At 40.9% G+C, this 13,039-nt stretch overlaps 3 protein-coding genes across 4 annotated transcripts in view; 2 read left to right on the forward strand and 1 right to left on the reverse strand.

The window, feature by feature from the left end:
* Positions 1–6: 6 nt before the first annotated feature.
* Positions 7–2,090, reverse strand: LOC109951770 (histone H3.3). Its single transcript, XM_020586451.1, has 4 exons — positions 1,963–2,090; positions 888–1,031; positions 273–426; positions 7–180 (listed from the first exon to the last, which is right to left on the reverse strand). The coding sequence occupies exons 2-4, from the start codon at positions 1,013–1,015 to the stop codon at positions 52–54; spliced, it is 411 nt and encodes a 136-aa protein (XP_020442107.1). The 5' UTR covers positions 1,016–1,031; positions 1,963–2,090; the 3' UTR covers positions 7–51.
* A 488-nt stretch (positions 2,091–2,578) lies between these two features.
* Positions 2,579–9,386, forward strand: nop53 (NOP53 ribosome biogenesis factor). Of its 2 annotated transcripts, none has more exons than XM_020586413.1 (12): positions 2,579–2,960; positions 3,689–3,765; positions 4,054–4,153; positions 4,612–4,814; positions 4,997–5,052; positions 5,173–5,268; positions 5,775–5,876; positions 5,991–6,152; positions 6,661–6,836; positions 8,149–8,215; positions 8,589–8,665; positions 8,772–9,386. In XM_020586413.1, the coding sequence occupies exons 1-12, from the start codon at positions 2,692–2,694 to the stop codon at positions 8,830–8,832; spliced, it is 1,446 nt and encodes a 481-aa protein (XP_020442069.1). In that variant the 5' UTR covers positions 2,579–2,691; the 3' UTR covers positions 8,833–9,386. The 2 variants fall into 2 exon arrangements, with proteins under 2 accessions (XP_020442069.1, XP_020442079.1); XM_020586423.1 differs by having other exon boundaries at positions 4,057–4,153.
* Positions 9,387–11,311: 1,925 nt separating this feature from the next.
* The window catches only part of gjd1b (gap junction protein delta 1b), a 23,151-nt gene continuing 21,423 nt past the window's right edge, over positions 11,312–13,039 (forward strand). The window contains exon 1 of the mRNA XM_020586969.1: positions 11,312–12,440. Within this exon, the coding sequence (XP_020442625.1) occupies positions 12,370–12,440 (71 nt within the window). The 5' untranslated portion in view covers positions 11,312–12,369. The remainder of the gene's footprint in view (positions 12,441–13,039) is intronic.

Below are 13,039 nucleotides of genomic sequence, written 5' to 3' on the forward strand. Positions count from 1 at the left end.
AAAGAGTGGTGAAGGGACAAGAGGACAGCAAATAATAAATCAGAAAACATTTTAAGCACGCTCCCCACGGATACGACGTGCCAGCTGGATGTCTTTGGGCATTATGGTGACACGCTTGGCATGGATGGCGCACAAGTTGGTGTCTTCAAACAGACCCACCAGGTAGGCCTCACTGGCCTCCTACAGATGGCAGAGACAAAACACTGGTTTTTACTGTATTTGGAATGACAAAACATGGTATTCAATAACTTCCTATGGTGAGTACTACTGACCTGCAGAGCACCAATGGCTGCACTCTGGAAACGCAGGTCAGTCTTGAAGTCCTGGGCGATTTCTCTCACCAGACGCTGGAAAGGCAGTTTGCGGATCAGCAGCTCAGTGGACTTCTGATAACGACGGATCTCACGCAGAGCCACAGTACCAGGCCTGGAAAGGAGAGGCACAAATTAACAAACACAAAATTTGAGGTGTAAGCAGGCAAACTGGTCTGCTTTTTCACACACTATCTATCCATCTTGGATTTCAGCAGTCTTTTATCTTCATCCTGCATCTCTGCTTACTGTTGGAAGGGCAAGTGTATATCTCAGTCTTTTCTTCTAAAAGAAGTCTGAGACCACATGATACAAGTTATACTCAGAATATTTCTGTAATATTTTAAAGTCTAAATTCATAATATACATACACTACTGCACTTTGTGGTTAGGTTTGTTAGCAGACTTACTGTATTTATAAGTGAACTAAAATGTCAGCAGAAAACTAGTGAATCCATCACTAAGCCAGTTTAGTTTTAGTTTACACCTACATATGTATAAATGAACTTAAAACTGTAGCATCTCTTGTGCTGTTTTTATTTCCAATATACCCAGAAAAACCCAATGTATTCTCACCTGTAGCGATGGGGCTTCTTCACACCACCAGTTGAAGGGGCACTCTTGCGAGCAGCCTTTGTGGCCAGCTGTTTACGTGGGGCTTTGCCTCCAGTGGACTTACGGGCAGTCTGCTTGGTACGGGCCATGACTACTATAGATCACCTGAAGGTAAATAAAGGCATCTTCAGTGATGGCAGGTCATTTTTTAACACATGCAAAAGAATAGCTTAAGGGTGCTTGGTACAAGGGACAAAATGCTATTTTTGATTTTTCATTTTAATTTCATTGAAAACTATCAACTTGGCATACGCAACAATTCAATTATCTAAGGAGTTGTTTATGTTGTATTGTGCATTCCAAATCATTTTTTCAAACTATATTCGGGTAACTTATGCAATCACTGTAGCACGAAGGACAGTGAAGACATCAAATCACAGCACAGCTTTTTATCATGTACACCAATCACATTTTGAGAAAAGAGCAAATGGGCGAGGTATTGCGAACCTTTCGACCAATCACTGCACCGTGATTGTTTAACAAAACCCGCCCATTGCGTACACTAACGTGGGTTCGTTTGTTTCTTCACACTGTGCTCCCCGGAAGCGAACAAGGCTTGATTTTTTAATCACAATGAGCTATTTTAAAGAAAAAACAGGCGGCTCCGCCCACGCCGGCTGTCTGGTGTCAACAAACCAGCATACCTAACGATGATGGCTGGCTGCTGGCTGGAAGAATGTAAACGGGAAGGGGAAAATCGCGGTAGCAAACGAAAGATGATGATAAAAACGACGGAAAAATATAAAAACCGCGGAATAAAAGTGGGATATACTTTTTGAGGACGACCCTAGACATGTCAAGAGATCAAATGATGAACAATAATTTGTCAGATGACCCCTCACTTAAAGCGCATTTTGGAGTCAAATTAGAGCAGATCACAAGTGCTTTATAGATCCCCGACTCCCCAAGCACGAAGATAATAGCTCGAGTGCTCTGCATTTTCTGTTTCACCGAAAATAAACGAAAACACGTCCATCCAAGAGCTATCACAACATTAATTGATAAATTGGACTTTTATTGAATTGGTGATACTTACCTTTGAAAACTTAGTGAGAGATTGCTGCTCTAAAATGGGAATTTATTCTTGAGTCTCTTAAGCGTTGTTCTCGCAATAAGATGAAGGGAGGGGAAAAAGGAAAAAGAACACAGGAGAGCAATAGGGGACACGTTTCCCATGATGCATTTGGGACAAACACTACATACATGAAAGAACATGATGAATAGTCTACACTCACGTGGAATGTCGTTCACCAAGTTTTTCTCAAACCCTGATTATTGACAGTTTTATTAGTTTAGATTAGTTTTTATTTATTATTATTGTATATATTTGACATGTAAATAAAAACGCAACTTAAGCAGTAACACTTTGACAGAGAATATAAAGTGAGTGACATTCAGGCTTTCAGATTTTTAGTAGCTTACTGCATTCACAGTTTTACGGTTTATTATATAATGAATATAAAAAGTATTTAAATCAACATATGATTCGTAATTGCTGGTAGCATAATGCCAAACTATCTGTATAATATTCTAACTCTGGTGTAATGAAACATGATTATTTATTAATTATTTTTTTTTATTTTTTTTACAGCGTCTACACTGTCAGTCCTGTAGGTGGCTGTACACATGCCTGTACCACATTCACGCCGGCACTTCAGCACTAAAGAAGAAGAAACGTCTTCTCTATCCTCCAACATGGCGGCGTACTTTTTGAAAAGATACGGCTCTATTATCGTTCCACACTTCAGCCCAGCAGGTGGCGGTAATGCACCATAGGTTGGCTTGCAATAAACACCATCAGAAGAAGACGAAGAAGAAGAAGAGGATCATGGCGGCGGCCCGGAGGCTTAAACGTGTGATAGCTTCACAGCCTGGTTTCTTAAATTTAAAGTCCACTTCTGACCCCGCAGATTTGGTCAGCAGTCGAAGAAAACGTGTGAACAAGAATAAGAAAAAGAACTGGAACAAACACAGCGACATAAATGATGTGGAGGAGTTTTTAGAAGACGTCAGGCTCCAGGAGAGGACCACGGGGTACGGTATACAAACGCGAGGATGACTAACAAGTGGCATAATGTTCATTTAAATTTGATATACCGTCCGATTTATTTAATTTCCTCACGCGGATCCCGGGGTTGTTGGTGTAACGATAAACGTGGGCAATATGCGACATATTTATTAGTCTTTGAAACGAAAACACATTTATCGCAACCCATTTTAAGTCTGGAATTACAAGTCGTTAGTTTAGTCAAGTAATTTAAAAGGCGACATTTTGTTCAAGTTACTTCTGTTGTTAATGCTTTTTTGTGTATTGTGAATTTCCTAAATTGTGTAGCCTTGCAGTGTCAAGTCATTTTTGATATGTCTTATGGCATTGAAGTATTAGTAATAGTGCTGAACTAATGATTTAGTTGATCAAGAGAAAAGTAATGTAATGTAACAAAATGTAAAAGTAATAAACAGTCAAGCAAGTACTGTACAATTGCTTGTTCGTGCCATAATGTGAGGATTTTGTCATTTATTTGCATACATCACTAAGTTCTTACACAGTTTTTGCCGCTGGTTGTGCAAAACAAGTATTTAGACCTCAGTGAGCTCTGCGACCTTGTCATGGACTTAAACATTGACAATTTGTACATGTAACAAATAACTGGCAGAATAATTGATAATGAAGTTATTGTTGGCTGTAAAAATGTTGAAAAAAGCAGTTTGTTCAGTTATAAGCCTACAATGTAACATGATGTGATCTGTATGTATTTAAGGGGTCTGCTGTCTGAGAAGTCAGATGACAGTTTGTTCTTTTTGGATATTGGACAACCGAAGAAAACTGAAGAGACTGGTAAAAACATACTTACACAAGTATCAAGCATTGAATAGAAGTGTCTTCAATTAAGATGCTCTGTCATTCAGTGTCTTCCCTCTATGTTCAGTGTATAACATAAAAATATAATGGATATTAAGATGGAAACAAAACTGGAAATATAATCTAATATAAACATTAAATACAAACAAACTAAATAAGAACAACAGAAATAAATATAAAAATAAATTTCTTTGGACATAGAGTTGTAACAATTTATCAGGATAAAAGCATTAGTTAGTGAATAATCTGTTTTTACTTGTAAAGCAGCAGAACCTGTTGAACGGAAGAGGAAAAAGAAAGCATCACGTCCTCTAAGGATAGACCTGATCCTGCAGCATGACTCCCTCGTCCCACCGCCTAAAGAGTCAGTATTGATCTTGAACCTGTATGCCCTACACTCCCTGCATTGTTAAATTCATTATAGCTAAGTGGGGAGATACTGTCAGAAGAAACAGCACAGTTGTCTGTAAACAGTTTATTCTTATGGGTGGATTCAGTTCTTAAGAATGCTTCAGTATGTGTGAATCAAGCAGGTCAGTAGTTCAGTATCCAGTGATGATCTCATCCTTGCGCTCCCAGTATTTCCTTCATGGGAATGTGAAGACAGCACACGGGAGCTCAGGAGACTTGTGTGAATAGTGTCCTGAGATCTGAGGATTTGCAAGCGCACTACACTTTAGACCACGTCAAATCATTTTGGTCTAAACATCTAGCATACTAGCTGCCAGTTTAGCGCCTTCATCATACCTCATGTTACCTGTTTCCTTAACCTCTTCCTGCCCTAGATAGCCAAATTACCAACTTGTCTGCCTTTCTTCCCAGTGTGCTGGCCTACCAGCAACCAAATGCTAAGAAAATCCGCCGCATTGCCCAGAAGGCTGAGCAGCTGGCAGCTAAAGGTGTGGTGCCAAGGAGACAGAAACAGCTGCTGAAGAGACGACCGGTCGCCAAAACAACCAAGAAGGCAGTGACAGAGGCCAACAACAACCCAGACAGAGAATATTACGACATATGGGGATTAGAGAGTGAGTGCTGCATGTGTGTTCGTGTGCGCATCTGTCCAGTGATGATCCTATCCTTGCACTCCCAGTATTTCCTCTATGCGAATGTGAAGACCAACATGGAGCTCAGACAGCTGTAGTGTAAACGGTCATATATCACCTTCATATATAATCTTTGAAACTATTTTTTTTCCTGTCTAACACAGCCAAAGACTCAGGTGATCCCTGGTACCTTCAACAGACTGGCAAGAAGCTGGTCAAGGTAAAAAGTGACTATTTTTCAACAATTAAATGTAATCTAATCAGTTTCCAGCAGGGGACTAATATTTGAGAGTTTGTGTGTGATGGTTTAACTAATGTGACTGCATCACCATTGGGTCAGCGTCCAGAGAGGCTGAATGAGAAGCCATCTGTGCTCCCTGCTGTGGAAGTGATCGCCCCTGGAGGGTCCTACAACCCAGACATCTTCTCCCATCAGGTAACTCGCACTTCTACAACCTACAGATGTACAAAGGCTACATGTAGTATGGCTAAGCATCAACATTTTTAGTGTACAGGAATTTTAGGATTAAGGATTAGCTTTTATCAAGTGACATTGAAACTCACACAGCCTTTTTAATGTCTTCATATTTAGAGCTGTAAATATTGTGTGATTAGTTGAGGCAATATGCAATTTAAGCGCATTTGTTTTAAAAATGATTCATAAGTTGTTGTTTTTTTATAAATTTTTTTATTAATTTTGGCAAGTATGGGTATTTATTAAAAACACTAATGTGTTGATGAAGAGATACTCTGAAATAGCTTTGATTAAATGTTTTGGTAGCTTTTCACAAAGCCATCACCATTTAGTTTTTTGCAGATTCACTTCAGCGAAACAACTACAGACTGGGAAAGTGGTGTCTAACATGCTTCAGCTGCAGTGTCTAATTGCAGTTGCGGTGACTGACTGTTAATCTCTTCCTCATTCTGTTGCTCTGAACCCAGGCCTTGCTGCAGGAGGCTCATGAGGTGGAGGTAAAGAAACAAAAGGAGGAAGACAAAATAGAGAGACAGCTGGCTGTGAACAAAGCAGACACAGCTACAGAGGTACACATAAGCCTTTTCTGGCTCTGCTGTTGTTTCAGTACAGAGGAAACTTTGATCTTTGTTATATCTAGCACAGGGTTTTTATTTTATCTAACATGTTTGTGTGTTCTGCAGGAGACTATCTTCAGAGAGCAGGTGGAGGGCCTGGTAGAGGAGGAGAACGAGGAAGAAACAGTTCATAATGAGGACGAGGAGGATGTAGCAGTGGGAGGCATTGCCCTGGGAGAGAAGAAGACCGAGAGACAGAGGAAGAGAGAGAAGGCAGTCAGAATTAAGGTATTTAAATTGAACACACGCGCACATGATAAAATGTTTTAATATGGAAATGTTAATTCAATGATTTCAGCTACACACTTTCATGGGAAGGTTTGTATTGTTTCCATAGGAAACGTCAAAGACGTTTGACAATAGCTACTTAACATTTTTCGACCGAAGTTACTCCACTCATATTGAAAACCTCACCTTTTCAAAAATAAACTAGGATGGGTGGAGAAAATGGCTTTTCAAATGGAACAATGTATGATTTATTTATATTAGCTTTTTAAATATATAAAATATTTTTGTGTATAACTTCTAAGTCCAAAAACTGAAAAGTGAGGAGAAGCACTGCAGTGCTGACGCAGAAACGTAAAAAAAAGACAGATTGGAGTTTAACCTTTTAACTGTGCACATGTACAGCAAAAAACTATGTGGTTTTAGTTTACAGATGAGCCATTAAAACTGCAATATACATATTTTTGGCACCTTATAAATATGCACATTACTACTACTCTTCCCACCACAGGAGCAGCAGCGGCTGGCTGAAAGACGGCAGACTGGCCAAAGGCAGCAGCTCTTCCAGCTTCGCTCCATTAAGGTGTCCATCAGACAGCAGGAACAGAAGACTAAGGCCAAACAGAAACAACGAAAGGCCAAGCAGGAGGCCCAGAAAGCCCAGCCCAGACGTCTTGGCAGACTCAAGTACACACCTAACAGTCTCCTACTACTTGCTTCAGCTTCTTAAAGGGAGTACCCCTTTGAGACATGGTACCCATCAGTTTTCAGGCTACATGTAGCCATATAGCAGTTGCTTTTTTAGAATTCAGGCATCTGCTGTGTGTGAAATTCTTGGCAAAGCTTGTTCGAGCATAGCAGGACCTAGCCGGGTACAGCCACAGTGTTCACACAATGTCCAACGTCATATGGCATAGAATAATATACAAGACAAAAGGCTGTCCTGATTAGTAATTTCTTCATCTGCCTGGAGGACAAGCAGTTTTGTCGATTTGCGGTTTCCAGCCATTTTGCGTTAGCTCATGCTCATAAACTGTGGCTTCCTTGTATCAGTTCAAAATAAAATACTGCTACATGCAGTAATTTTGATCATGCCTTTACGGGCATTCTGTCCACTTCAATTCAGGCATGTAGCCGACTATTTGACCAGGTCTGACCAGGTAAAATTGCCATTAACAGTTCTCCAGCAATGTGACTCAGAGCTGTGTTCAGACTTGGCGCCTAGATGTGAAATAAGCAGGCAAGTTCCTGGACAGGGGTGCATGTCTAAAAGGGGTTTCGTTTAAAGCTGCATTAGCCAACGTCTCCCTCTAATTTTCAACCGTTAGTAGCAAAGTGAGAATCAAAACAAACTCAGGCAGTATCCCCTCCTCTTCTCCCTCCACTCCTCTTTGCCCCTCCTGCCCTGCCTCTACAACTATGTCATACAGAATGTGGTCATGACAGCCAGAGAGCATTGTGGCAGTCAGATAGTGCATCGGTAATAACCGGCTCCAAAACGAACGTATACAGAAAATAGAGCCTGTGGTTTTCAGTGGCGTTGCAGTGACACAATGTCAAATAAAGAGGTTTGCAGTCACACAAGCAAATTATACAGTGGATTTTTTTTTTCCCCCAGTAATATTGATGTTCTGGCCACTACTGCATTGTGTTCAGCATTAGTTGACACACACACAATGTTATAAGGCAACTGTGAGCCGTTTTGTGTCGTACTCTGTCTGTGCTACAGAACCCGTCCTCTTGGGTCTAACAGCTCTACTCCCAGAGTACAGCAGGGAGAAAACACTTCAAGACAATTTTTACTTGATTTATCTGAATTTGTGCTAAATCTTGCTTAATACGGCTTTATTCATAAATCCCGTTTGTTCTCGTGTCATCTAAAGTTAGGGAGACATGTTGACTGGATTAAAATAAATGTTGTGTTATTTGAGCACAGTACAGTATGTGAATGGAGCTTATATCCATATGGTAAATGTTTGTTTTTTAAACTTTTTTGCAGGTTTCAGGCTCCAGACCTGGAGGTTCAGTTAAGTGACGAGCTGGCTGGCACCCTGCGACGACTCAAGGTACTTGACTAACTGCCGTAAAGTGTATTTGCTTATCTACTTTGACCTTTGCCAGTGAGGACACATTGTCTTTATCTGTAATGAGTTTAGGTTGTTGTATTCTCTTTAGGTTGTTGTATTCTCTGTATTGCCCTGTTCTAAGCTCTGTCCTATTCTCTAATACTGCGATGACCCACTTTTCCCCACAGGGATCATTATAGTTTAATTTGATGTAATTGCCAGTGAAAATTTCCCAGCTCTTGGCTTTTTTCTCTGAATAATACTCAGCCTTTGTGATGTAAATGCGATTTGATAATTTGAGTGGAAATTGAATATTGAGTCAGAGCAATATTCCTCTCTCCTCTCTCACACTTGTAACGTGTCGTGTCTGCAGCCAGAGGGCAGCGTCGCCAAGGACCGTTTCAAGAGTCTGCAAAAAAGGAATCTGATTGAACCCAGAGAAAGAGCCAAGTAAGGACCTCTTATGTAACATCTCATCAAAGGCCCACAGTGATTTACAGATTCACAAAGTGTGTATTGATTAAAATGTATGTTTCCACCGTTCCTCATCTCTTAGGTTCAAGAGGAGATACAAGCTGAAGTATGTGGAGAAGAGGGCTTTTAGAGAGATCACTTAGTGCCGAGCCACTGAGCACAAGAAGCTGGGTAACGTTTATAGCCACAAGTGCAACATAATGGAACTGTGTATATATCAAAAAAGTCTTGGTGAAAGCTTGAAGGAGTTCCATCAGAATATCATATAAGTAATGGTTCATAAATCATTCAGTTCAGAAGTTCCATCTGTATTCCAGAATCATTTATTGTGAAAGTTGCTGAAGGAAAAAACTCTACAAGGGCAAACATTTGGTTTTTTTCTCATACACACTGATTTTTTTTTTTTTTATGTACATGCTTGAGAATCCATGGGACCTGGATTAAGACCACAAAGTGTTCAGCTGTGATTAAAGAGTTAAGAAGAAGAAATGAAAAATAAATGCATTTCAGTCCCTAAACCTGGATTATGTGATTAAGAGATGTTTAATTGAACTGTATTAATATTTTTTTTATAATCTTAGGTAAAAAAAAAAAATGCAGACAGATGGGCCCGGGGAAGTTAGCATGTGATAATTGAGTCCAGCTCACTGGCTTAAAACCATAATTGCCTTCAGTGTCCTGGTGGTGTGAACAAGGACACACACACACACAGTCCCATGGTCTCTGGAGCTTTGCCAAAGCTTCTTATCCATTAATCAGAATGAAAGTGTAATCTTTTACAGCCCCACCCCCCCATACCTGGGACTACCTCACATTTTGGCATCAAGGCCTTTCTGCCAATTACCTGGTCATGAATTAAAACCAGTTATAAAGCCACAGATTGTCCCAAAGGAACCTCATTCATTGCTTTTGTCCTTATAAGATTTAGTGTAGAATATACTAGAATACATGGCTGTTTGTGCAGCAGGTATCACATGAATCATTCTCTAACAGTCACTCTCTGTGTTGTAATAATTATGTTGTGCTACTTTTAATGCTGTTAGGAACTCAGTAAAATACTACTCAGCCTTAGTAATATAGTCTTGGACTAAACTGATTTCTAACACATTGTAATTTGCATTTTACTGATAAAACTGATTTATTCTAGATGTCTGTGGTTCCTCTCTTTATCTATGCGCAGTGCCTCTTGTACAAAAAGAAACGATAAATCTAAAAGATTTCTGTCCTGTAGATGTGTAGTTACAAATCTACAGGAATTATGAAAAATATGGAGAATTACGATGAGAGAAAGCAGAAACGAGACCAGCAGTCCTGCTAGCAGCAGTTGTGAGACTATACTCATTCATGTCAGCAATGTTAACATGGGTATGATGTTCATTTTAGGTTGGCTCTAAACCAAAAATACAGCCCACCTTATTAGGAATGTCATTGGTTTTCAGATGTTTTAACACTAAACCCTTTTGAAACACAATCAATCTTTACTAATTCTGAGTCACTGAAAACAGTGAGGATATCTATAATTGTTGATTGGTTCTGGTTTGTAAGATCAGACCCAGGCAATGTATACACTTTGCTTGAAAATGACCAAAATTTGTCAGATTACTTTTGAAGTCACATTTGAATTCAGCTCATCAAAATCCATAGCAATGAATACTTTTCAATTTGAAAGCAGAAAACGACATTTAAAAAAAATATTTGGCCAGAATTCTCATTCTTCCTCCCTACACACACACACACACACACACACACACAGCTTCACTTGTAGGGTTTGTCATAGTGTATGTACTCATGAGGTACACTTGTTCACATTAGCAGGTGTATACATCTGCACAAGTCATCTTAATGACTGTAAGCCGTGAACAAGTAAAAAACTACCTGCAAAGAGGAAGGAGAACTTTGACAGCCATTGAGCACATAAGCAGTGCTTAGGGAATAAAGTCATAGCAAAGACATAGCTGTCAAAGTGTTCCTGCCTCTTACCATATCCTTCTTTAGGTAGGACCCAAGCAGTTACTACGAGTGACCCCTTTCTCATACAAATCGGTAATGATAAGTTGTTAAAATTGATTATAGCTGTTTAATTAAGCTATAGCACAAAATATCAGGCATTTTCTGCTACCTAATTTATGGCATTATAAACTGATTATGTTGTGGGTTTATAACAAAGATACTGTTCAGACAAACTAAACTGAAGACCTTCCTGTCGAGGCTGTAGCCTAGAATTTTAGAAATACTGAGACTTGTCCAGATCTTAATAACTCTCTAATTCCATTCTGTCACACACGTCTCCTGTGTCACTCAGTATCCGTGCATTGCCTCGACATGGCACTGCCTCCTGTGTCTCTTTGTCTGCATGTGTGGTTGTGTGTAAATGGATCATTCCTGCAGTTACAGTAGGTCTCAGTGCACACAGTTGAGAAGAGGATGAAAACATAGATGGGAGACACTCATGAGAAGCATGTGCTGTGAGAGGGAGGTGTGAAATGGTTTGTATGGTTTTGTTGGTGGTGGTGCAGCAAGACATGAAGAGGAGGAGGAGGAGGGGGGATAAACAGTGATGGAGAGTGAGCGAGAGGGGGGAGGAGCAGAAAGATGATTCCTCTCCATAATCCTCTAGACACACGCTTGGTCTGGCTGCCTACTGGCTCAGAGAGAGAGAGAGAGAGAGAGGGGGAGTGGGAGGCAGGTGTAAGGCGCAAACAGAGTGAGAGAGACTGAGAAATCAAATGTGGAAGGAAACAAGATGAAGGGAAGAGAAGAAAGGAGAGCTGCCTCTTGTAAACCACGCTGAGAGGAACAGAGAGAAAGGCAACAAGGAAGAAAGCAGCGCCTCTTACACGGTTTTGAGCAGAGGGAGGGAGGAAGGAAGACGGTGGAGGACTCTGATGCCTCTCTCCAGAGCTGCCTGAACCACACCAGGTGAGGAGAGAAGCAACAGAGAGGAAGAAAAGAAATACCTCCCAAAGTAGCTGGAAGAGAGGACAGACAAAGAGGAGACAAGAGGGAGAGAGGAAGAAATGAAGAAGATGGGAGAGTGGAAAGCAAGCAAAGGTCCCTGGTTACTCAGGTTCACATGACTGTATGGACCTGAGCCCAGCCAGCGTTACTGCAAGATGATGTCAAAGAACCAGTGTGTGAGGGTGGAGTGTTAATGTACAAGTGATGGATGTCTGTTTGAACAAACTAAGGCTGCTCCTCAAAACTCAGTGGAAGTACATGGTGTCACTGTGTGTGTGTGTGTGTCTGTCAGTGTGAGAACAGCTGACCGACCAGCTGTTTTAAGAGGTAAACAGGGTCAGGTGCCCACAGAGGAGCAAAGTGGGAAGAGATGCTCACATGAGCTGGTGCATGCACGGAGAGTTACGCGCACAAGGCTGCACAGCCTGCACAGAAGCTTCAGTCCAACCATCTCAGGTGCAGTTAAGGCTGTGAGTGCGAGTGTTTTTGAAGCAGACACAAAAAAGAAGACAGTGAGATCACAGTGAGGAGTCACTGAACTTCTTCGGGGTTTTGACTCCTCTTTGACATCAAACCGATCACCTGAAACTGCTCCCTACCTCATCTTACCTCAACAAGTGGACTTGAAGACTCTTATTAACACCAGTACTGTTACTCCTGCTGACTAGAAGTGGGGTCAGCCCTGATTTTCTGTGCCCAGTGGATGCCTCTTCACTCCAACCATGGGTGAATGGACCATCCTAGAGCGCCTCCTAGAGGCCGCAGTGCAGCAGCACTCTACTATGATTGGAAGGTGAGTTCTTCAGTGAATTATGGACTTCAGGATGGGGCAAGGTTTGAGACTTATACTGAAGTCAGGAAGAACAAACTATCATGTCTTCATTAGTGCATGTTCTTATTATATATCCAACGAGTAGTGAATTTGTAAAGTGCATGCAGAATATGAATCCTTCCCTGCTACCAGGCGGTGATTCCTTGTGCAAAGTGCCTGATGGCAGGCTGAGAGGGGTTTAAGCTTCTTTAATCCCTCTGAGTGACATGATTTGAGGGTTAGGCAACTAGGAGGGACACTGTAAGCCCACACAGAGGCGTTAGACAAGAGGATCTAGAGAGTGTAAGACATCTCACCTTTAAAGTCCACAGTGCCTCCATTCAGATGTTTCTATTCATGCTGATGTCTTCATTCTCCCTCTCTTTTCCTCCCAGTCTGTTTCAGAAGCCATCATGTGGCACACACTCAAACATGCTTCGTTTAAGCTTTCCCTCAATTTCCTCCCTCTTAATTTTCTCTTTATTTTTCTGCAAAGTATAAAGCCATTTCACTGCCTTTACAAAAAAGTACAAATTTCCAGCAGCTATGATTCATGGATTTTTATACATGCTGAGATGTCT

Source organism: Monopterus albus, unplaced genomic scaffold (genome assembly GCF_001952655.1).
Source record: "Monopterus albus unplaced genomic scaffold, M_albus_1.0 scaffold8.1, whole genome shotgun sequence".
NCBI lineage: Eukaryota > Metazoa > Chordata > Actinopteri > Synbranchiformes > Synbranchidae > Monopterus > Monopterus albus.